A 25,490-nucleotide genomic window follows, 5' to 3' on the forward strand; every position below is an offset into this window, starting at 1 on the left:
TTCCCAATGTTCCTTAATATATTAAGAAATCTATTAAAAATAAACCATTGTAAACTAGTAAAGCAGTTAGTCCTTTAAAATTTTTAAATTGACCCCTATAGCAGGTTGCCAGTGGCTCACCTATATCCCATTAGCAATCACCATCCTGTGTTGACCAGCTGCTTCCAGTTGCCAGCAGGACACTCACAACATTGACTGAGGCCCAAACCAGAACAAAAGTGCTGAGGATTTTTTTTTTAACATCTTTATTGGAGTATAATTGCTTTACAATGTTGTGTTAGTTTCTGCTGTATAAAAAAGTGAATCAGCTAGTGCTGAGGATTGGACGGCCCTGGATGCAGCCCTCAACCAACGGAACAGAAATTAGTGGATAAATACGCCAGCTCTCTTGCTCCATACTTCTGAGGCTTGTGTTCAGCTGTGATTCCCCTCAATTTCCAGAAGGATTAAGCTCCACTGCCCATGGTGGCAACTTCTAGAAAGGCATCCATTAGTAGCTTCCTTCCCTCTCACCCCCCCACTCTCCTATGGTGCTTCCTGGGCTCTTTTCTCAAATGACCCCAAACTAAGACAACCACTAAATATTCCCAAACTCCAGCACTTCCGTAATGAGCTCATTCTAACTCTCCTCTTATACACAAACCTAGACTCTCACCCATTTTGGTTCACTCTATCATCAGTGTGGTGACAAAGACTTCCTAGAGCTAAGGAAACGTTCTGGGTTTACATCCATTTAGCATCCAAGCCTGTGTACTTTATCTCCCCAGTGCTGGCAGCAACTCATCAGCAGGAGACAATATTTCATCCAGGCCAGGCTCTTCACACTAATTTAAAAAAGATTTAGTTTCCTTCTGTTGTGCTTCAGATCAGCTAGAAAGATCTGTATCATTTCCTTAATTCCCTATTCTCGAAGATATCTTCCTCTACTGTGCTTCCCAAGAAATACACCATCTCTTGGCTTAGAAATTAAAAAATCTTTTTTAAAAAAAAAGCCACCCCGATTAAGGTTCCTCCAATGACAGGAGGGTTTTCTGCCAGGTACGCTTGGCATCTTTATATATTTTCGAGAGAATGCCATAGAAGCCACCCTTCTCTTTTTTCTTTTTGGGAGACTTCTCTCACAGCCTGGGCTACTGGCAATCGCTCTAAACCAATGGGTCTCAATAAGGGTGATTTTGTACCCCTCGCCCAAGACATCTGGCAAAGTCTAGAGACATTTTTTGGTTGTCACAACTGGGGAGGGTGCTACCGGCATCTATCAGGTAAAGGTTAGGGAAGTTGGCAAACATTCTACAATGCACAGGACAAAGAATTATCCAGTACTGAATGTCAATAGTGCCGAGGTTGAAAAACCCTGCAGTGGTTTTCAACTTCAGCTATACATTGGAGCTCCTGGCAGCTTCTGAAACTCCAAGTGCCCAGGGTGTATCTCAGATCAACTAATAGAAATACTAGGAATGGAATCCAAGCAAGAATTTTTTTGAAACTCCTCTGGTAATTCCAATGCACAGGCAAGGCTGAGGACCACTGTTATGGAAACTACCTTAAAATCAGTATCCAAAACATTCTCTGTTTCCAACCTTAGATCCTGGTCCAAATCTGGGCTTCCTGGGGTCTACAGAAAGGAGGTGGGAAAAGTTCCCAATGTTTCATGGAATGAGATGGGATGGGATGGGATGGGGTGTGTAGTGAGCAATTACCCAGGAGGAGAAGCAGGCTACAAGGCAGTGGTGGGGAGGGCCACTGCCTTCCTCCAGAAAGCACAAGCTTTATTGCCCAGATGGGGCACAGAGAGAGTGCAGGGAGGACGAGAGGGAAGGTAAGAAACCTAATGCCCGGATGTAAACTATAAGTTAATAGTTAATGTGCAGTTTCTGTGTTGTAGTTTTCCAGAGTGATGAAAGAGTTATCACTTCTGGGTCTGAAGGAAGTTCTGTCCTTCTGGAAAGATATTTTACTACTAAAATGAAAAAAAGGTGGGGGGGAGCTTGAGAGCTGACATTTAAACTTCTTTGTTACATTTAGTAATCAGCTAGCCTTCAATTTAATATAATCAACTTTATATAATTGCATGACAAATCTGAAGTATGTCCAAAATGTATCCTTTTGTGAGTCAGTGTCGTACATAATTAAGAGGACAGATGCTAAAGCCAGACTGCCTGGGTTCAAATCCAGGCTCTACCACTTATTAGCTGTGTGACCCTGAGTGAGTTATCAGTTTTTCTGAGCCTCTATTTCCTCAGCTGTAAAATGTGGATAATGATAGTACCTACTTCATGAGGAATTCAGACTCTAGAATCCAGACTGTGCTTATAGCTGAATGAGTTTGAGCAAGTGACTTAACCTCTCTAAACCTCACCTTCCTCATTTGTAAGAAGGAAATGATTTATTTCACAAGGATTTGGTGGGGGTTAAATGAGAGCCTGCATTGAAAGCACCCACACTGCTTTTGGCACATAGTGAGCATAGGCAAATTTAGCTATTATTATTGTTATAGTTTATTGTTGCTATGGTGACTCAGTGAATACTTATTAGTTCCTGCCTCAGAGAAGCTATTGTGTGACCTACTGTAGGATACACTGGAATGAGTAAGCCAAGGTCCTTGTCCCTAAATAACTAGCCTTTAGCTGAGGAGGAAGGCATGTACTCTTCTAATGCAATAAGTAACAGAAGCCCAAAGTATGGAAAATTTAAAGTACATACTGCCTTCTTTTTGTCATCTTTTAGGTCTTAAAACAAGAAAACCATATTGAAGTTCAATTTAAGATCTCAACAGTGCATATTAATAGCTCAATTAAAGTGAAAATTAAGACAGAATCTAAAATGGCTTTGATATAAGTAGCTCACCTATGACTAACTACAGAGCTTTTCCTGAGGAATCTTGCCTAATCATGTGGGCCTTTGGACTCTAATTAGCCTACTCTAGGTTTTTTAAATCTAAACTTATATCAGAAGCTTTGACACAACTCACTACAGCACTATCAACAGTGATACCTCATAAAAAAAACAAGTGTATGCAATTCTATACAGTTCCTGGAATAGAAATTTAACAAATGGGGCAATTTCACTCATTAATGAGCATTTACTGCCCTTATTTTATAAATAAAATTAAAATCTAAAGGACAGGTACATTTTACAACACCACTTCTCTTAATAAAAGGACATGGTATCAATTGAGTGCATTCAACTGTAACTGAAAATCTAACATTAGCTTAACAACTAGGACTTTATTTCAAAAAAGAAGTCTGCAGTTGGCAGGTCAGGACAAGGACAATGATAACACGAAGTTATCCTGGAACCAAGTTCATTCTGGTTTTCTGCTCTGCTATTCTGGGATATTGTCTTATCTTCATCTCACTTCCATGTTCTTGGTCAGGGGAAGGGAGGAAAGCAAAAAGGTGAAGGGACAGAAAGATTTCTCCTTGGGAAATGTCTTTTATTGAGGGAAGGAAGCCCTCCCCAGTAGATTTCTCTTACGTCTCATGTGCAGAACTGGGTCACATGTCCACCCTTAGACCAATCCCAGGTTCATTCCCTGGGCGTGGGGTCATGCCCACCCTCCCTGAGATAAAGGGACTTCCACCACCCTCCTGAACAAATCAGGGTTCTACTAGAAGAAAAAGGAGAGTGAGTATTGGTGGGCAACAACTACTGCCTGCCATGGATAACTTCTTGTGGAAATTTGGCAAGAATAACATGGGAAGTGTCGGTTTTGAATCAAATATTTTCACTCTCACAGCCCCAAGAAGAGATAAATCTACTGATACCTGCTTTACACAGAATATGCTCCAAACATCTGCCTAGTTTCTCTCCAAGTACATCCTTATTAAAATTGTTACCAACCTTCCCGGGTTGCTCCCCAACAAAGGTCCTTTTGCCAGTGTCGTTGGCGCTAATAGAACAAGACCAAGTTCAGTTCAGAAGCAAAGGAAAGCTTTATTCTTTGATCAAAGAATGGAGATGCGAGCTCGAGCCCTAGAGCACATGCTCTCTCTGGGACAGGCAACCGGAGGAGCTGCTTTATAGGGTTCTCATCTGCGGAGGGAGGGGCAGCAGAGTTCTTGAGGGTCATGCGCAGTTGTGCTGTTCACGGCACTTCAGGCCGCAGCACCTCTTCACACAGCACGTGGCCATCTTGAATTGAGGTGTCAGGCACAGCTGTTCTGCCCCAGGAACTCTAATCCGATGTGTTAGGTGCAAGGCCTCTGCACTCGGGCCCCTATGGGCAAGTGAAACTAGACTAAGCACAAGAGAAGAGGTTTAGACCTTAAATTATCACCTAGATTCCATCTTATTTTTCCCAGGACCCCAGTGGGCTTTGCTGGTGACAAAATGGCTTTTCAAGTCTTCTTTTTATACAGGGTAAGGAGGTTGGCTGGCAGTTGTCTCAATTGTCCCGACAGTCTCATTTCTAATCACAAACAGGTGACACGGACAATCAGAGCAGTAGGACTTAATCAAAACCTAAAATACTGATCCTCAAATTAGCAGGGTTTCTTTTTTTTTTTTAATTTTAACTTTTTAAAATTTTATTTATTTGTTTTGGTTGCGCCAGGTCTTAGCTGCAGCAGGCGGGCTCCTTAGTTGCAGCCGGCGGGCTCCTCAGATGTGGCTCACGGGATCCTTAGTTGTGGCATGTGAACTCTTAGCTACAGCATGCATGTGGGATCTAGTTCCCTGACCAGGGATCGAACACACATTCCCTGCATTGGGAGGTGGATTCTTAACCACTGCGCCACCAGAGAAGTCCCTTTCTTTTTTTTAAATAGACTTTATTTTTTTAGAGCAGTTTTAGGTTCATGGCAAAATTGAGGGGAAGGTACAGAGATTTCCCAAATACCCTCTGCCTTCAGTCATGCATGGCCTCCCGCATTACCAATATCCCCCACCAGAGTGGTATATTTTTTAAAACAGAGGAACCTACATTGACACACGATTGTCACCAAAAACCCATAGTTTACATTAGGGTTCACTCTTGGCATTGTACATTCTGTGGGTTTGGACAAATATAATAACATGTATCTACCCTTACAGTGTCCTACAGAGTAGTTTCACTGTCCTAAAAATCCTGTCCTCTGTCTATTCATCCCTCCCTTGGTTGCTTCCAGGTTATGGCCATTATGAATTAAGCTGCTATAAACATCCAGATGCAGGTTTCTGTGTAGGCATAAGTTTTCAACTCCTTTTGGTAACTACCAAGGAGCATGATTGCTGGATCACGTGGTAAAAGTATGTTTAGTTTTGTAGGAAACTGATACTGACAAACTGCCGAAGTGACTGTACCATTTTTCATTCCCACCAGAAATGAATGAGAGTTCTTTTTCAGGGTTCTTGAAGAATTGGACAAGTTGTTTCTCCTATCCAAACCTTTCCTATAGAGTTAGGCTGTGAGACTAGCAGATCTTTAAAGATCCTTCCAGCTCTAACTATATACCTGTGAATGTGCTAGAAAAGTGCACATGGGGGTCCCTGTTCTTGAAGGCACCATCTCTTAATCCCTCCAGGCTGGATTAGGTGTCCTTTCTTAGTATTGGGCTCCACACAACATCAGTCTTTATCGCTTTCAAAGATATGCCCTCTGGAGTCATCCTGCCCAGATTTAAGTTCTATCTCAGCCCTTATTAGCTAGAGGACTCGAGCAAATTATTTAACCTCTCAAAATTTTATGATGATGAGATTTAAGGTACGATTTTAATGATGATTTTTAAGATATGTTGGGAGGTGTGTAAAGCCCTTACTTTAGCTTAGTAAAAAGCTTAACAAGCGTTGACTGCTGTAATTATTTTTCTCCATTGTGAGTTCCTCCAAGAAGAAGCTGTATCTTCAGATTAGTATCCTTAGTGCTTAGTAAATGACCGGGGCTCAGTAAGTATTTGATCAACACAGAAAACGAGCAGTATGACACTAGCCGATGATGTAACCCTGGACGACTTGATCATGGCTAAAGATGGCCTCTCTGGTGCCGACATCAAGGCAATCTGTACAGAAGCTGGCCTGATGGCCTTGAGAGAACGTAGAATGAAAGTAACGAATGAAGACTTCAGAAAGTCTAAAGAAAATGTTCTTTATGAAAAACAGGAAGGCTCTCCTTAGGGGCCCTATCTCTAGTGGACCACAGTTGCCTTCCAGGAAAAGGTTGGAAGTGTCCTGACCCCTCGGAGGTGTGAGGTTGGGGAAGTTGCCTAGGAGTCCATGTTCCAGTTGACCTTCATTAGCACAGCATCCTGAGTACCTTTTGAGCATGATGTGTAGGATTCCCGTCTGGCTCTCTTTGTATGTTGGTCATGTGCAGTGCTCTCTTCCCAATAAAGCGCCTCTTTCTCAAAAAAAAAAAAACAAAAAACAAAAAAACACCACACACACACGCACAGAAGAGACCTGATGGCCAGTGTCCTACTAGAATTCAGCAGGACACAGGCTCCTCTATCCCAGTGGCTCCAGGAAACTAACCATCCCCAGTACCTGCAGACCAACAGCAGCTCATTTTCCTTGTGGCCTGCACTTGTCTCGCCTCCCAAACTCCCTGATGGTACCAAACTGCTTCTGTGCCACTCCTGCAGAGCATAATTTTGGAGAAGCTGCCCATCCAGCTTCTAGTACATGGCGCCGGGGTTACTGAAACCCTCCATCTCCATCTACCCTCACCCAAGCCACTCCATATAAAATAATACTACTACTCTTTGATGCCATCTCCATCTCACATAAAGAATAAAACCCTCTTTAGAAAACTTTGTTTTTAATTGATGTGAAACATATAATGTAAGCAGAAAAAAGTGCTTAACTGTGCAAATGTAGTTTCAAGAGAAGTCCCCTCTCACCTTTCCCTCCTACCCACAACAATTTTATATCAGACTGCAGTCCTTGAATCCCTCCTGTAATGATTTCTGGAGCAGCCTCAGCCAAGTTGCCTCTCTCCCCCACCCCCAAGATTTTTCCAGAGCCTAATTATTAAATAAGGGATGAATGATTTAAATGCAATTGGTGATAAGAACTGACTTTAATCTGATAAGATGATACTCTTTGTGATTATGGGGGAAATGAATTTGAACTTTAGTGCAGGTTTGCTTCAGAAATCTCAGATGTTTCACCAGCCATCCATCTCCAGGGACATTCAGAGATCAGATGCCAGACTTTCAGCTTGACTTTAATCCTATAAATCCTGAAACTTGGCCATAAGATTAATGCTCACTGCACCTTCTTGGGATGATAAAGGGTCTCCAGGTAGATGACACTGTCCAGGCCACAGTGGTTATCAGCAGAAGGAGTCATCTCTAGCTCAGCTAGAGAAACGGCAGTAAACAAGGCAGCCAGAGAGGGAACTATCGGGTGTATTACAGTCATAGTTATAGGTACAAATGGGTCCTGTAATAGAAACATGATAAAATTCTGTTTGTTCACACAAAGGTAGAAAGTGGCACTGGAAGCTTTGAAAATTCAGAATCTTTGAATGTTTTCATAGGATTATGTTTTTACTAATTTTAAAGTGCTGTTCATATTTTTAAATCACACATATTTGATCAAGACAGTTTCTTGTTCAGATCTCTAATCTCTTCAAATACCCCATTAACGATCCTGAAGACTGTAGAGATAATCAATACCCTGTATCTTCCCCAAAGTTATGAGAAGTTATGTGCCAGGAGTGAAAAAGAAGAAAAAGAAAAATAAATCAGGGACTGGACTCAAGGGGATTTTGATCAGAGCATGAATAATCTTTTTCTCCAGGCAGGATCCATAATAAAGGGTAAAAAGACATAGTACTTAAACAAACCACCCTGTTAGAGAAGCAATATTGTTCCAGAGAGAGGAAGGGATGTCATACAAGGATAAGGAATTATTAAGAACACTGACTTCTCATGCATGTGCCTGAAGGGGAACTAACAGAGATAATATATTTAGACTTTCATAAAGCTTTCGACAAGTTCACATCTAAATAAGTCATCCTGGGATCGGCAGGGGCTGCTTTGTTCTACACTGAGAGCTGTCTCAAAAACTGAAAATAATTTCTGGCCTGAAGTCTTACAACAGCCTGGTTACTAGTCATCCTCCAGCCTCTCCTACCCCAAGATGTTCCTCCAGGATCCAGAAGGATCTTCCAGGAGTGCAAATTCAATAAGGTTACTCCTGCTTAACACCTTCAAAGGCTCCCACTGTCATCAGGTTGAAGTCTAAATTCCTTACCTGTGATAAAGGCTTTATGATCTTGTTCCTGGTTACCTTCCTCAGTATATAACTATCATTTTTTGGATGCTCAGCATTTGAACCACTTTATGTTTGGGAATTCCTTACCTGCTTTAGAGCTGAACATACTACATGTTTGCTTTTTCAGTCTCCCTTGCAGCTAGAACTCACGCACATAACCTAGGCTCAGCCAATCAGATGCCCTGGACTTAGCAGCAAGTGATGGGAAGATACAGCGGCCTTGAGGAACTCTTTCCAGCGGCTGTACTTGTAACAAACTTGAGTTCTTGGGCCAACAGAAGCAGATTACTGGTGTGGGCTTCTGTGCCCAGTACCCCTAGCAGCATCAGTCAGACAAATGGCAGCACTGAGTGCTCAGATGAGGTGTAATTGGTGTTCTCACCAGATCACTTCTGAGTGTGATTTGGGGCACTGTTCATGGTGATGAAAAATCTTTTGAAATTGATTAAACTCTTAAGAACACAATGCTCAATAATTCTCTATGTTAAAAAAGTGTTTAAAAAATCCTGCCTATGCCTCTCTGGGTATTGCCTTCTTTCAAAGTTTAGACACAAAAGATATACTGTAAATGTTTTTCCTGTTACTGAGGTGTACTAAAACAACTCTTGAGGAAAGAAGATGGGTATAATCAAGAATTAATATATTTATTTATTTATTTATTTATTATTTTTAAAAATTTATTTTTGGCTGTGTTGGGTCTTCGTTTCTGTGCGAGGGATTTCTCTAGTTGTGGCGAGTGGGGGCTACTCTTCGTTGCGGTGCGCGGGCTTCTCACTGCAGTGGCTTCTCTTGTTGTGGAGTGTGGGCTCTAGGCGCATGGGCTTCAGTAGTTGCAGCATGCAGGCTCAGTAGTTGTGGCACATGGGCTTAGTTGCTCTGCAGCATGTGGGAGCTTCCCGGACCAGGGCTCAAACCCGTGTCCCCTGCATTGCAGGCGGATTAACCACTGCACCACCAGGGAAGCCCAAGGATTAACATCTTTAATTTACCTTGGTTAAGTCTTAAAATCATTAAGAAAAAAAAGACATTTTACATCAGAAAAATTGGGCAGTGGATTTGAGCAAGTAAATAACAAAATAAACAAAAATGGACAAAAATATATGAAAAAAGTTATCCTTCAATAATAAATGAAATGCAAATTAAAACATTTTCATTAATTAGGTTTAAAAATAATAATAGGGGCTTCCCTGGTGGCACAGTGGCTAAGAATCCGCCTGACAATGCAGGGGACGCGGGTTCAAGCCCTGGTCCAGGAAGATCCCACATGCCGCGGAGCAACTGAGCCTGTGTGCCACAACTACTGAGCCTGCTCTCTAGAGCCTGTGAGCCACAACTACTGAAGCCCGTGCGCGCCTAGAGCCCGTGCTCCGCAACAACAGAAGCCACGGAATGAGAAGCCCACGCACCACAACAAAGAGCAGCCCCCGCTCACCGCACCTAAAGAAAGCCTGTGCACAGCAAGGAAGACCTGATGCAGCCAAAAAAATAATAATAATAGTAAACACTCACTGAGACCTGAATGTACGCCACTGTTCTAAATATTTTGTAAGTAATAACTCATTAAACAATGAGTTTAATAACAATGTAAGTTTTACTAGTTTATCCATTTTAAAGATAAGGAAACACAGAATTTAAATACATTCCAGGTCACTTCACCAGTAAGTAGCAGAGCAGGGAGATAAAGGTTAAGGAGGGGTGGGACTGAAAGTTCCAACTCTCTAATCACATGGTTGGCTCTCCAGGCAGCCAGCCCCCATCCTTAGGTGTGGCCCAAAACTCACCTCATTAATGTAACAAAAGATACCTTTATCTGTTTCATCACTTAGGAAATCCCAAGGGTTTTAGAAGCTTTGTGCCAGAAACAAAGACCAAATATATATTTATTATAAATCACAGTATAACAGGATTTCACTTTAATTTGAAGCTATGACTATCTCCTGGCCATTTGGGTCTTCTTGTACCTGGGAAACAGCAGACAAAAAGAAAAAAAAGAAAAGGTTTTCACACTGGCAGCACTAAGTGACCTTGATTACAAGGAGCTAGGGTCGCTGCTACACAACAGGGGCAGAAAGGGATATGCCTGGCACCCAAGGGATTCACTGGCTTATCTTGGAGCTTTCATGTCCAGTGATAACTGTAAACAGGCAGTTGCTGCAACAAAGCATCTGATGATGCTAGAGTAACTAAGGTTCTGGCCTTTGGAAATGAAGGTCCTGGTGACTCAGGCAAGCAACCTAGATCTGCAAAAGTTATGGCCAAGAGAAGGGAAATTTACAGTGAGGGGGAAATGAAGATTATCAGCTAGGGCCTCAGACCAGTCACAGCTGTGTAGACTGTAGCTTGTTCCACTAACCCTCCTGTTAGACTGTACCTGACTACCACCCTGAATGATACATTGCAGATTAGATTCAATGTGTGCACAGACCCAAGCAGTACATGGAGTGGATGAGGAAATAGTATACCTCTTGTGCGTGCCTCACTTCCTCTCAGTCCATCTTTTTACTCCAGTTGCTGCTGCAGCTCTCATTTGCCTGCAGGTGTGACCTGACAATACTTCACCTCAGCTGCACAGCACACCACCTGCTTTCTGCCCTATGCTTCCTCCTCCACGAGATGCCAGTAAGAACCCAGTCAGCCAGTCTGAGGCATGCCCATACCTGGGAGTACAAGGGAATTAACTGCATGAGATAACTCTGGACCAAGAGGGAGAAGAGCTAGTACGTAAATATTCACTTTTTCCGTGTCTGGGGGTAAAATTCTGTGTCCATTCCACACAGCTCCTCAGAAGGCCCCTATAGGAATTAAGCCCATTACTCCCAGAGGCAACGGGCCAAGAGCACAGTTTGGGCTCTGAAGATCACAGGGGCTGACAGAGCAGAATAGGAGCACAAAAGGGCAAGGTGTGTTGGCTACGGCTAGAATGGGGGCCACTGTTGGGTGAGAAGACAGGGAGGGTGGAGCCCATGCTGAAGAACACAGGTAAAATGCTATACAGCATTGGGTTTTCCCTCAGCCTGTTTCACTCTGAGCAGTCTCCCACCTGTTCTTTCAGATCACTTCCTAACATAAACTATCTACATACAAGCTTTTCTCTCAGGCTCTGCATTTTGGGGTACTCCAGGCTCATACAAGGATCAAATGAGACAATAGTTGTGAATATGCTTTGAAAGTTAAAAGCAATATACTCATGTAAGCCAGCCCCACAGAGCATGCTGTTCTTCCTATAGCACTTGATTTTAGTCTTCATAGATGAAATTGTCACCCTACTGTTTCAAGACTAAACTACAAAGCATGGGGTAGCTTTTATTGAGCAATACTCTGTTACTTCATTTTCATCTTTATGACCTTATGAGGTAGTAGGCATTACTATATCCATGCCATAGATGATGAAAGGGGGGCCTGGTAAACTCAAGCTAAGATTCTAGACCAGATCTGACCTTCAAAGCCCATGCTCTATACCATTTTACCTGTTCTTCAGCATGGCCTCCACCCTCCCTGTCTTCTCACCCAGCAGTGGCCCCCAATCTAGCCATAGCCAACACACCTTGCCCTTTTGTGCTCCTATCCTGCTCTGTCAGCCCCTGTGATCTCCAGAGCCTAAATCAAATGCCATCTCCCTAGACAGAACTGCTTCTTCATCAGCTTGCCAACATCACTTTCCTGAATCGCTATCTTTTTTTTTTAAAACCACAAGGTTGTAACTGTTCTGCTGCATTTACCACTGGGGCTGGAGCCAGACGACAGCTTAGGTTTTAAGTAGTAATAAGCACTCAAATAATAACTGTTGAATAAACAGTTGTCAGAGTGTGTACTCCTTAAGCACAGGGCCTAAATTGTCCTGTTGACTGCTATAATCTGAGCACAATAGCACAATGCCTGGCTCATAGCAGACACTCATTTGTTGAATGACTGAATGAATGAACATGAATCTGTTTCTTCATTAAACTGAGAACTCTTACGAAATAGGGATTCTACAATGTCCAGCAAATGTTTGTTGAATCAAAGTAATATTAAGAAAGAAAAACTTTTTAATGATTAATAGACTCATTTAAACAACAGTACATATAGTCATCATTGCCAGACTTAATATGAGATGTTAAATGTTCGATCCAATTTTCCTTCCCGGATAAGTTTTTCTTTCCTATCCTGTATAGACAGAAAAAAAAAAAAGTACATTAAAAACAATGCATTCTGGCACAATTCATGGTATAGCTCTGAAAAACAGGAATGAAACACTCCCAGCCTAATTACAATCCCCTATTGTCTAAAGCCTACAGAGTATGAGCGAGGAATAATCTGAAGAAATAAAGGGACAATAAGAAAACACTCCTATTGAAAAACACCTATATTTTAGTAAGTAGAATTATATTATCCCACTAAGTAGCATACACTGAAAGCAAAATGTAAATACCTTCTAGGTAAGTGTGGCCTACCTTTCTGTTAAGCAATAATTTATCAGATAATCAAAATATATACACTCCAGGAGACTGGCCAGTTTAAGGCAGAGCTACATGGATGGGCTCCAGTGTAGATGGGAACATGAGGCCTGGGGGCTGGGTTGGGGACCTAGTATCAGAGTGGTCTAGTGTCAAAGATTAGCTTGGCTTTCTGTGCAGTCACATACCCAGGCCTCTGGTGGCAGTGAGCCCCACCACAGGCTGCTTTGGCTTTTCTGTTGTTGGAGTATTAATATATTTTAACATTAATTCACAAAATGTGACCAACATAACTGGAATTCATGCCAACAGGGAGCATACTAAGTGATATATGTAGTCTGCTAATACTTAACCCAATAAACATCTCTTTTAAAAGCAAACAAAATAAACTAAATATAAAAATTGGCAAAGATAACATCTAAAGATTAATCAGAATAGAAAAGGTTAACTTCTGCACATCTAATGAGAAAAAAGAAATTAACTTTTTAAGTTATTTCTATATTCTCTTGCTTAATATACACATTATAATTTCCTTACCTAATCTTAAACACATCAGGAAAACAAAAATAAATAAAAAAAATAATAAAACACAACAGGAAAACTCTTTCATGAGCTAAGTTCAAGTTTTAGATATTTAAAGTGACCAATTCATTACTTTAAATTCTAGAATAGCCATTAAATTAAATTTGAAAGACCCAGAGACAATCGTAGTTTATAAGAAAGTATATTTCTATATGAGATGAAATAATAAAGCAATAAAACTAAACATATAATTGAAACTTCCTGTTTTAACTCAGTTGGAAAGGAATAAAGATAAAAGAGGAACTGAAGGAAGAGTAGAAAGACAAGATGGGAATTATCAAGAGAGAGAGCTGCAGCCAGCACAGAGGGAACCTATCACACAGATACCAAACACAAGGTCCTAATACTTACTCTGTCGGTTTTGAAAACATAATACCAGAAGAGGAGGGGCCCAATTCCAAACAGAGCTCCTAAAAGTGAGGTCTTGGGAGTGGGTCTGAAATTGGGATAGACATTTGCTGATCTTGCATAGGTCCAACGAATCAAGGCAGGATCTTCCTAAAATGAATGAAAACAAAAGATACAGGAAATTAAGTTCTACACTAAGAAACAATCTCATCAGGACTTTTGTGGAGAAGCACAAGAGATGCCCTTTGTTCTCTTCTACAGTTAAGGGTATACCCTGAATATTCCTAAATAGCTTCAAAGAAGATCTTTCATTTCCAGTATTTGTTGAATAATTCTCTGATGATCCTGTTCAGAATTTAAAAGACTCATATCATCCTTCAGCTTCCTATTTATTTAAGATTTAAGACTCCTAGTCATTTTAAGCTGTCAGAGAAGGCACTTTTTTTTAAATCATTTTTTTCTATTCTTTTCTGGATTGTTTTTGGCTTCACTGTCTTTCTCGAAGTATGACGAACAGAACCACACAGTATATCCAATGAGGACAAACAGATTTCATATGCTCTATCATACTGTGAACTTTGTTTCCAGGACCTTTTCTAATGCTATGCCCACACTGGTCTTTCCAGGCTACAAATAAACTGCAGGAAGAGGAAGTCAGAGGTAGGCTAACTCTGAACTTTACATTTTTTAAGCTGACTTCGCTGGTATTTTAAGAGCAAAATTATTACATTTCACATGATTAAAATACTTTTTTGAAAGGACAAGGTTGTTAAAGAAAAATAATCAGATTGTCTTGGTTAAGAAAAAAAGTAACTGTCAATTTTAATATATTTATACTAGAATAACTATGTAAGAATAGCAAATCTACCCCAAATATGTAATTAAATTTAATTAGCTAAATACCCTAATGATTTTACAAAATTATTTGCTCCAGTTAACTGATAGATAAAAATAAGCAAATGAAATCAGCTTTAAAACTTTAATACTAAGCTGTGAGGAGAACATTCAAGGTCTTAACCAACGCCAAGAAGTCATGATTGGTAGGGCATAAATAATTAAACTGGATCTTTCACAGTAACATTTTAAACCAAACTGTTTGTCAAACTCTTTGCAGAGACAGTAAAGAAGGTGAAGACACAAGATACAGGTTCAAGGGGACATTTGAGCTCTATACCTGAAAGGATAAATACATCTATCTATTCTTGTATCTATCCCTTCCTGCTATAAATGCATTTGAATGACTCTCTCATGCCAGAATTCTCTACCAGTCACCTCTCTACACCTAATATCTGCCAGATCTGTCTTCCAGAAACAGACATTTCATTTCATAAAAATACCAATAGCTCCATGACCATAGTTCATTGAACAAGGTACTGTTGTTGAAAGAGGTTCCAAAACACCTGCCGTGGGAGACAGTTCTCCTTCTCTGACACCACTCCACGTCCAAAGGACTATCAGCAGCATGTGACATGGTGAACACCACTTCTTTTTTTTAATTTATTTTATTTATTTATTTTTGGCTGCATTGGGTCTTTGTTGCTGCGCGTGGGCACGGGCTTTCTCTAGTTGCGGCGAGCGGGGGCCACTCTTGGTTGCAGCGCATGGGCTTCTCATTGCGGTGGTTTCTCTTGTTGCGGAACATGGGCTCTAGGCGCTTGGGCCTCAGTAGTTACGGCGCATGGGCTCAGTAGTTGTGGTGCACGGGCTTAGTTGCTCCACGGCATGTGGGATCTTCCCAGACCAGGGCTCGAACCCGTGTCCCCTGCGTTGGCAGGCAGGTTCTCAACCACTGCACCACTAGGGAAGCCCATGAACACCACTTCTTGAAATCATTTCTTCACTTGGCTTCAAGGGCACACACCAGCTTGGCTTTCCTCCTAACTCTCTGGCCATTCCCTCTTAGTCTCTTTTGCTCTCTTCCTCCTTATCTCCCCAGTCTCTTAATATAGGACCTCAGACCCTGTGGGTCTTTCCTATCTACATTCACTCCCTTGATAATCTCTAGTCACATGGTTTTAAATATCCACCTATAGGCTGATGACTCCCCAAAATGATGCCTCCAGCCCTAGACCTCTACCCTGAACTGCAGACATAATATCCCACTCCCTGCTTAATGCTGACATATTGTCTAATTGGCAAATGTGATGCCAAATATGATGTATCCCAAACTGATTTGCCAATATGCCATTCCACCTTCATCCCTGATCCTTTCACACTCTTCCCTATCTTGGTAAAAGGCAACTTCATTCTTCACTTCAGTCAAAAACCTTGGAGTTATCCTTGAGTCCTCTCTTTCTCTTACACCACATATCCAATCTGCCAGCTAACCTAACTGGCTCTACTTTCAATACATAACCAGAACGGACCACTTCTTACCAACTCCACTGCCATCACCCTTGTAGCCACCATCAACTAAGAAATTAGAGTACTGTAAAAGGCTCCTAACTAGTCTCCCTGCTCCTGCTTTTGCTCCCCCAGAGTCTCTTTTCTACTAAGCAGCCAGAGATGTTGTTAAAATGTAAGTCCTGATTAGGGGACACCCGACTCAGAAAAGTCCTTTCAATGGCCTATGAGGCTTGGTGTGATCTAGTCCCAGGTAACTTTCCCATCTCATCTCTTCCTACTCTGCCCTCACCTTTCTCCGTGTTAGTCACAACGGTCTCTTCAGTATCTGGGGATTAACAAGGCACACTCCTGTCGAAGGACCCTCGTCTTTGCGGTCCCCTCTGACTAAAATGTTACTTTCCCAGAGAGCTGAATGGCTCGCTCCCTCCCCTCACTTCCCAGAGAACTTCAATGTCACCTTCCAAGTGAGGCCTTTCCTGTGCCTTCCTAAAACTGCAGCTGCTCTCCCTCTCTACTACATACACACACTCCTAATCCCCTTCCTTGCTTTATTTTTCTTCTTATCACTTCCCATTACCTAACAGACTAAATGATTTAATTTTTTAACTTATTACGTGTCTTCCCTCTGGAAAGAAAGCTTTATGAGGACAGGAGTCTTTGCCTGTTTTGTTCTCCACTGTTACCACAGTGTCTAAAAGAGGACATGGTACATAACAGATCCTGAGCAATTATTTATTCCCTAAATCAATCATTCTTAGACATTAGGCAAAGAATTTCCATGTATTGCTCAATATATAACTGTCAGGCCCTCATTTACTTAACAGAACAACCAGTGAGGCTGGTGTAAAACCTGTTTTACACAGCAAAACTATAACTGCCCTGGGTCACAGAACTGGAAAAAAGAAAATCTGGAGTTTAAACCTCAGCTCTGTCTGACTCAAAGTCTCTTTTTTTTTTTTTTTTTTTAACTACATCTTACTATCTGGCACATCAAACCCAACCGTGTGAGTATGTATATAATCAATGTCTCTGTCCTCATCTTCTCCCAAGTAAATGAGGTTCTGGCTGAAGACAATATAGCCAAATGGTTAAGAGATGCTTTGGGTTACACAGACTACGGTGCAAATTCTGCTCTAGCACTTGCTAACGTATATCACTCTATGACATACTTGTCCTTCCCATGTAGTCTTTCTCATCTGTAAAATGGGGATAGTAATAGAGCTTAACTCTTTGAATAGCTGTGATATTTGAATATCATTCAGAAAGAGTTTCAATAGTGCCTGGCACATTGTAAATTTCTTTCAATTCTCACAACTTCCTAAAATTCCTGCGGAACACCAATGCAACTGCTGGGAAGTCTTTTTTCTTTTTTAATCTAAAAGCACACTTCTTAAATAATAATAGCTATCAGTTTACTGAGCATGTATTATGTGCCGGGAATGTTATACAGACTATCTCATTTAACCTCACAACGATTCTATAAAGAATGTACTACCATTTCCATATATGAAAATTAGAAAACTAAGGTTCAGAAGGGTTAGGGATATTGCACAAAGTCATATAGTTTGCTAGTACATACTGCCTCGGCGTTTGACTCCAAAGCCCAAAGCTTCAGCAAGCTGTAGGGTGTTTGGGTCTTTAAAAGATATAAACCGAAAAATCACTATATACCCTTCAAAAGAGAGCAGTATTGCTATAATTGTGAACTGAAAAGTGGAAAACATCTTTAAAAAAAATACACACACACCCCCCACATTTCCTGAACACTCATCACAAGCCAGGCACTGTGCTGGCCGGTCACGTGCCTTATCTCATTTAATCCTCCTAACAGCCTCATAAGATAGGAATTACTATATTATCCCCATTTTTCAGACAGGAAAACCGAGGCTGAGCAGCAGAGTTGAACAACTTTTTCAAAATCACTCAGGCGGGAAGTGATCAAGCCGAGGCTCAAACCCAGCCTGGTGTGAATCCAGAACCCGTCCTCTTGACCACCGAGCTCTCTGCCCAAGGTCAAAGGGCTAATGAACTGGCCTGCTCTCTGGGCCTGGAAGAGGATCCATGCCTAAAATACTCTTCGGGAACGGTGACCGCCCCGCGGCGTGATCCCCCTTGTCAGGTCTGAGCTGCCCAGCCCGACGGGACCGTCCCGACTCTGGCCCCTCGATTCCCACCCGCTGGCCCCTCACTCACGATGACCCCACGACGGCTGGGGTCGTTGTACTGAAGCAGATACTCCCGTTTAAGCCGGGATCTTATGGCCAAACGCTCGGCTTGTGCCTTCCGGGTTTCCGGAGATATGTCGTATTCAGCCGGGTCGAGGGTAGTTGGCAGGGTGGCCAGGCGCGACGGCTTGTACTTGGGGAACGACATCTTGGCGACCCGGCGCACAACTGCGCCTGCGCGGTCCGAAGCCCGCCCTCTTCGGTCTGACCTTCGTCCCGAGGCAGTGCGCCTGCGCGTCAGCCAGAGGTTGAAGATGGAGTTTAGCAAGAAGTTCAGCCTCTTTCCTCAACCTTCCTCACGGTCTTGGCCCCCTAGTGGCGATCTGCGCAGGCGCAAGGTACTTTCCTCGCCTTCCCCACCCCGCTTCCCCTACCACCCTCCAAATCTATCGCTTGTTGCTCCTTCCTAGCAGCCGTATCTCTACTGACATACAGAACTTATTATGTGAAGTTGAGCTGGCAGAGACTGAAAATGGGATTGACTGTGGAATTCTGATTCAGTGTGGGTTCATCTCTGTGACTTGCGACAAGTCACTTAACTTCTCGGAGTTTCCTCTTCCTTATCCTGGAGATAATGACCCCTATTCTATCCACGTAGCAAAACTGTTGTGAGGATTAAAATAAATAATTAATAGATGCCAACATACTTTGCAAAGCACAATTTCTCTTCCAAGAAAAAGAAAATTAGCTATTCTGTGCGTTACCATATTAGATCCATACAACATAAGCAGAAGAGTATTTTTCATTGGCATGAAATAATGTCTCATAGGAGAATGATGTTAGAAGTGTTCCCTGCCTGACTATAGGTCAGAAAAAAATGGTATTGAATAAACCTCGCAAAGAAACAATATCTTAGTTAAAATACTAAAACCTCTTATGTAAAATCCCTAGCACTCTTCAGGTGCTAAGAATAAAAAAACATCCTTAGAGATACGAAAATAAGCATAAGTGCATTGTGTCTTGCTGCGAAAGATGATTTGGGGAAACAAGGAGGGTAACCTAAAAGGAAACGTTCTCCACCCCTACTGTCCTTCTCCTCTCCCCACTATCACCACAGAAAAAGGGCAACTTCAAATTGTATGGCAGGGTCTTTGGGTACCAGTCAGATACTCCTTAGGGGAAAACATGTAAACAGTATTTCCATAACTCAGGCAGGGAATGCTGGATCAGCTTGGGTGAAGCGTCTGGGGACATGTAGGTACGCTGGGAAATGGTTACTAGGCAGAGAAGGGGCCGAGAAAGTGTTGGCACTTGAAGTGATGAGGAGTAGCACTGCTGTCAAATTTATTCAACATTTTAATACTGTTTTAAAATATTTATTAAGCACTCGCCGCATGAAGCACACTGCACACTAGTCAGTCTTGGTCAATCTTCTAGGCTCAGTGGGGGAAACACAGAAGAAATGAAGGACAAGATGTTTGTCTCTGAGAAGCTGACAATCAGGCAGTACAGAAAGAACAGACAGAATATGATAATATTTGCAAAGCAGTTTAATGATCAAATAAATATAGAGCAAAGTGAGCTCAGGAGAATGCAGGCTGAGGGAATGTAGAAAAAAAGAAACTTGAGACAAATCACTTACACTCCATTTTAAAGGAGCAGGGGGAAAAAAGTTCTGTTTTTTTCTGAGGTGTTTAAACATATTAAGAAAATAAAATGAAAAGCAGGAGCAGGTTGAAAATTCTAAAGACTACCTTGATAGTTTCAACAACCTTTTGTTAACAGATTAGATGCTGATCTAGGAAGAAGGGCATGTTAAAAAAAAAAGAAAAGAAAAAAGAAGAGTACAAGCCACTGACAAAGTTAAAAAAAAATAAAAGACTTTTTAAGGTTAAGAGAGGGAGAGAGAGAGACAGAGAGAAGAAACATCATTTTGTTTTGGATGAGTTAAGGGGATTATCTCCACATTTGCTTTTTTTTTTTTAAATGAAGTTATTTATTCATTTATTTATTTATTTATTTATGGCTGTGTTGAGTCTTCGTTGCTGTGCACACAGGTTTTTGTCTGGTTTTGCGGCGAGCAGGGGCTACTCTTTGTTGTGGTGCGTGGGCTTCTCATTGTGGTTGCTTCTCTTGTTACAGAGCATGGGCTCAAGGCGTGAGGGCTTCAGTAGTTGTGGCACGTGGGCTCAGTAGTTGTGGCTCGCGGGCTTAGTTGCTCCATGGCATGTGGGATCTTCCCTGACCAGGGCTCGAACCCGTGTCCCCTACGTTGGCAGGCGGATTCTTAACCACTGCACCACCAGGGAAGTCCCTCCACATTTGCTTAATTATCATACGGATCCCTTCAGATAACTGTTAAAAATATGAAGTCCTAGGTTTTGTTCTGCTCTTGTAGATTCAGAATTGGTCTTCAGGGGAACCCAGGAGTCTGTATTTTTTACAATTTCTTGAAGGGATTCTTACAATAGTGCATGTTTGGGGAACATAGAGATGAATATAAGAGGTCTTCCTTTTCCCAGAAAAGGCCATCTTAGAGTGAATCTATTTAAGATGGAGACCTAGATTCTATAGTGAAAGAAAAAGACTTGATTGGGACTTTAGCTTGAAACAATGCAACCAATTAATTATGAAAATGAATTTATCTTGTATTTAATACATTTTAGGTCACAATTACAACTGTGTGCTAACTCTGATAAATCACGTGTTAATTTGTGGGGACATTATTTTTATGTAGCTCATTATGCTTCACTCATTTGATTTTTTGCAGCAGGGTCATATTTGCAAAAGTGCTGGAGGGCTTTGTCCAGTTTTCCCAAGGCTCTCTTAATCCTTTGAAACCAGATTATTTCCTTTTGAAACACTGGTGTTATCATCATTCTTATTCATTTTTCTCTTTTTCATTTGCTACCTGGTCCAGCTGTAAGATCCCCCTGTATTAGGAACTTTGCATGTGGATCTAGCAGTTCACCAACATCACTTTCATCAATTTCATGAAATTCCACATCTTTTGCAAGATTTGCAATAGATTTCTATTGCATTCGAGAACTGGATATTTCCAAATGGATGACCAAGACTTCGATGGGGTGAATGTAGGCACTAGGGTTAGCAGATGGAATAATTTCAGTGAGCAGCAGTTTCACAGGTGGTCATATCATCAATGTATATTTCATGTTTTGAAGATTTTTACTTCTCTAAGAAATCTCCTAATAGAATTTATCAGAATTTATTGGATTACAGGGACTAAATACATGTATCTGTACTTGGTCAGAAGAGGGGGGATGAAGTGGTGAAGTGTAGAAGGAGAGAAGTGCATATATGCAGGGGTGGTTAAGCTATATAAATGGGGCAGGGTTTCAGGGAACAGAAGATGGACAGGTGAATACAGAAACTGTAAGAAGAAGATAAGTTCCAGCTTGCAACAATATGAAGAACATTCCTTCTCTTAATTGAGTAGGATCATATGTATATTTGGGAATAAACTCTTCACTTTGGGTTGAAAATAAACCCAATGCCCAGAGATTTAATTAATCAGTGATTAACAGCAGTTGACATTTAGTGAGTATTCTCTATTACTATTATTTTTTAAAATCTTGTCCTAACATTGAATGTTAGCAAAGGATATACTCTCAAGCTAATGAAACGTCCCCTCTTTACAGGGGCCCTCTCCACTACCCTGGTAAGGACCGTAAAAATGTGTTCGCATGGTCATTCTGTTTTTGTAAAATTAGTAAAGGTAAGCTGTTTGAATCACAATTGCCTAAGACTGCTGTGTCTCTCCTCTCTGACTTCCCCCTTCTATCACATTTTTCTGCTGTTGGGTGGTATTGCGGTGGCCTTAGATATTTGGGGAATCTTACCAACAAAAGTTGGGGTTTAGTAAGATATATTTATTTGATTCACATCTATGCCAGGTGGAGTTAAGTTACTGCTAGCCATCCAGGTACAGGATGGCTTCCAGGGATACTGCCATCATCTAGTGTGCCATGAAGGTTCAGGATCAGAGTTTGTATTGTGATATAAACTTGTCCTGTGAAGCCTGGCCCTGGAAATAATGAGGGTAGAGGAAGAGAACAAGGTTTGAAATAAACAGAACTAGAAGCTAATTTGTAGAATGTTCTTCTAGTCATCATTGAATCTCTTTTTCTCAAAGATTTTTTCTCCCCTCCTTCTCCCCCAAATTATATAAACTTCAAATCCCATCAAACCTGGATCTTCCTGTTTGTCAGTCTTGTTAAGGCTGCAAGGAAAGGACTCAGAGTGCTTTGTGAATTAATTTAATTGCAAGGAGATCCAGGAACATGGGGGTAGCAAGGAAAGTCATCTCTTTTTTCGCATAGCCACCCTGGGAACTTGTCTTCCAAAATTGAAACGAACAGCAGTTGCAAGGGAGAATAAGAAAAATACTCCAGAGTTTTCAGAGTCTCACCTAAGCTCACGTATCCCACTTTCCCTTTGTTTATTACCTAGTGTTAACTCTTCCTTTAAACAAGGATATTATTGAGTCAGTTTGACACTATTCAATATAGATTGCCCCAAAGCACTACATGGGAGGTTGACTTTCATTGTATCCAACTCATCTGTGGCTCTTTGACTTGGGCACTGTCCAAATTAGTCATGAATAAGATTACACAACTGTTTTTCTGTATCCCTAACAAATACACCTAGGTCAAAGAAGCTTATCATATTTGGAAAAGACTCACATAGAACTACTATCTTAAGAAGCAGATTGTATCCAGAAGACACTTTGAGACTACACAGCCTCTTACAAACATACATCACTTTCTACTTGTTTCTACCATAGCTTTTTAATAAGTCTTGATATTTCATGGGGCAAATCTCTCCGTTTTATTTATAGTTCACAATTGTCTTAGCAACTTTTTTTTCCTTTTCTCTTTCAGAAGAATTTTAGTATTAAGCTATCAAGTTCCATGAAAAAAAATAATCCATTGGGATTTTTATTGGAATTGCACTAAAGTTATAGCTTGACCTGAGAACAAACATCCTTATAATATTGTATCTTCCCATTCATTAGTTAGGTCTTTTATTTCCTTCAATCATGTTTTGTAACTTTCTCTATAAAGAATTCTGGCCTCTTCTTTTAGATTAATTCCTGCTACATTATAGATTTCATTGCTATTGTTAATTGTTTATTTTTCCTCTTATATTTTCTAAATGGTTATTGCTGGTATATGGTAATATTATTGATGTTGGTATGCTGATCTTGGAACCAGTACCCTTATTGAACTTTTTACCAGTCCTATTAGCTTTTCTATATATTCTTTTCAATTGTTCTGTGTAGTCAGTCATATCTTGTGAAAATAGCAGTCTTGCCTTTTCTGTTCCAAGTTTTATACTTCTGTTTTTCTCTCATTGCATAAGCCAGGACCTCCAGGACAATATAATAGTAAAAGTAGTGAATCTCCTATCTTGTTCCCAGCTCTAATAGGAAATCTTCTGTTAGTTCACCATTAAATATGTTTGCTGTGGGGTTGGTAGAAGTGCTCTATCAGGTTAATAAAATTCCCTTTTATTTCTTGCCAAAAGTTTTTAAAAATAATGAATGATTGTTTAATTGATCAAATGCTATTTCCACATTTCTTGATCTATATGTTTTTTCTCTGTTAATTTGTTAAAAAAGACAGAGAACCTTGGTAGGTTTTTCTGATGTGGTGTCATTTTGCATTCTGGAAGTAACTCTACTTCATGGTCATGTGTTTTTCAATATATTGATGAGTTAAATTTATGAGCATTTTTTATAGAATTTTACCATTTATGTTCACAAATGAATTGGCTCTTCTTATTTTGTTCTTATGTACTTTTGGTAATATATTTAAACGAAATGAGTTGGATAGATTTCCTTCTTTTTTTTTTCTTTTAACTCTCCAAAACGGTTTGTACAAGACAGGAACTATAATTCTTGAAAGCTTAGTAAATTATCTAATAAAACTGTCTGAGTCTTCTATATTTTTTCAAGAGAGACTTTTGGCTGTCAATTCAATTTCTGTAATGATTGTTGGTTTGTTCAGGTTTTCTTCTGGAATCATTTATTGTAATTTACATTTTCTCAAATATCTTTCTTTAAACTTATTGCCATAGAGTTTCTCATCTTATGATCTTTTCAGTCTCCATTGTCTTTTATAATTATGATCTTCTTTTTGCTTCTATTACTGTTTATTTATTGCTCCTTGTTTTTCTTCCTCAATACTGCTAGAGTTCTGTCTACCTTGTCTTTTCAAGAAACTATTTTTAATTTTTAAAATTATCTCTAATCAGTAATTTTTCCTCTTATACTTTTTTCTTCTATTTTTCTTGAGAGTACTCCAATGTTCTTCTTCCAGCTTCTTAAGCAGAATGCTTATCTCATTTATTTTTGTTTATATGTGTTTTATAATTTTTATGCATGTAATTCTGTACATTTTCATTTTAGCTACATCTCCACAAGTTTTTATTAGTATTTTCATTGTCATGTAGCTCTGAGTATTTCAAAATTTCCATTATGCTTTTTTCCTCAACTCATTAGTTATTTAGAAATGCAAAAGATGTTTTGTTTTGTCTATCTTTTTAATGTTAATTTCTAGTTTAACAGAATTATTGTCAGAGAACTTTGTATAATATTAGCCCTTTGGGACTTCATATGTGATGAGTTTTTTGTTCAGTTTGTTTTGTTTTTAACACACCATCTTTTTTGAAATGTAACCTACATATAGAAAAATGCATTAATCGTACATATGCTGTTCAATGAGTTATTACAAAGTGAACACACCCTCATAATTACACAGTCATTTTTTTAAGTGATTTTTTGAAATTTATTTATTTTTTATTTATTTATTTTTGGCTGGGTTGGGTCTTCATTGCTGCGCACGGGCTTTCTCTAGTTGCGGCGAGTGGGGGCTACTCTTTGAAGTGGTGTGCGGGCTTCTCATTGCAGTGGCGTCTCTCGTTGCGGAGCACGGGCTCTAGGCGTGTGGGCTTCAGTAGTTGTGGCTCGTGGGCTCTAGAGCACAGGCTCAGTAGTTGTGGCACACAGGCTTAGTTGCTCCGCGGCATGTGGGATCTTCCCAGACTAGGGATCAAACCTGTTTCCCCTGCATTGGCAGGTGGATTCCTAACCACTGCGCCACCAGGGCAGTCCCACACATAGTCATTTTTTAATTGAAGTATAGTTGCTGTACAATATTATATAAGCTACAGGTGTACAGTATAGTGATTCACAGTTTTTAAAGGTTATATTCCATTTATTTTAAAGGTTATATTCCATTTATAAAGGTTATTATAAAATATTGGCTATATTCCCTGTGTATACATAGTCATTTTTATAATAGTTCCATGTGAGCTTTAAAAGAATGTATATCCTGTATTCATTGAGTGCAAGGTTAGATCAAGCTTGTTAATTGTGTGCTTTGGATCTCTC

At 40.4% G+C, this 25,490-nt stretch overlaps 1 protein-coding gene across 1 annotated transcript; it reads right to left on the reverse strand.

Moving 5' to 3' along the window:
- Positions 1-12,204: 12,204 nt before the first annotated feature.
- On the reverse strand, positions 12,205-18,342 carry NDUFB4 (NADH:ubiquinone oxidoreductase subunit B4). Its single transcript, XM_036851290.1, has 3 exons — positions 18,105-18,342; positions 13,569-13,715; positions 12,205-12,345 (listed from the first exon to the last, which is right to left on the reverse strand). Exons 1-3 carry the CDS (start codon positions 18,282-18,284, stop codon positions 12,283-12,285), a joined length of 390 nt encoding a protein of 129 aa, XP_036707185.1. The 5' UTR covers positions 18,285-18,342; the 3' UTR covers positions 12,205-12,282.
- Between the last annotated feature and the right edge of the window lie 7,148 nt (positions 18,343-25,490).

Source organism: Balaenoptera musculus, chromosome 4, assembly GCF_009873245.2.
Source record: "Balaenoptera musculus isolate JJ_BM4_2016_0621 chromosome 4, mBalMus1.pri.v3, whole genome shotgun sequence".
Taxonomy (NCBI): domain Eukaryota; kingdom Metazoa; phylum Chordata; class Mammalia; order Artiodactyla; family Balaenopteridae; genus Balaenoptera; species Balaenoptera musculus.

What these genes read in the sequence shown, in the direction of transcription:
- NDUFB4 (XM_036851290.1), bottom strand. Translation starts at nt 18,284, where the DNA reads ATGTCGTTCCCCAAGTACAAGCCGTCGCGCCTGGCCACCCTGCCAACT. An exon ending in CCAGCCGTCGTGGGGTCATC is followed by an intron (nt 13,716 to 18,104) that starts GTGAGTGAGGGG and finishes CATTCATTTTAG; the next exon opens with GAAGATCCTGCCTTGATTCG. An exon ending in ATGTTTTCAAAACCGACAGA is followed by an intron (nt 12,346 to 13,568) that starts GTAAGTATTAGG and finishes CTGTCTATACAG; the next exon opens with GATAGGAAAGAAAAACTTAT.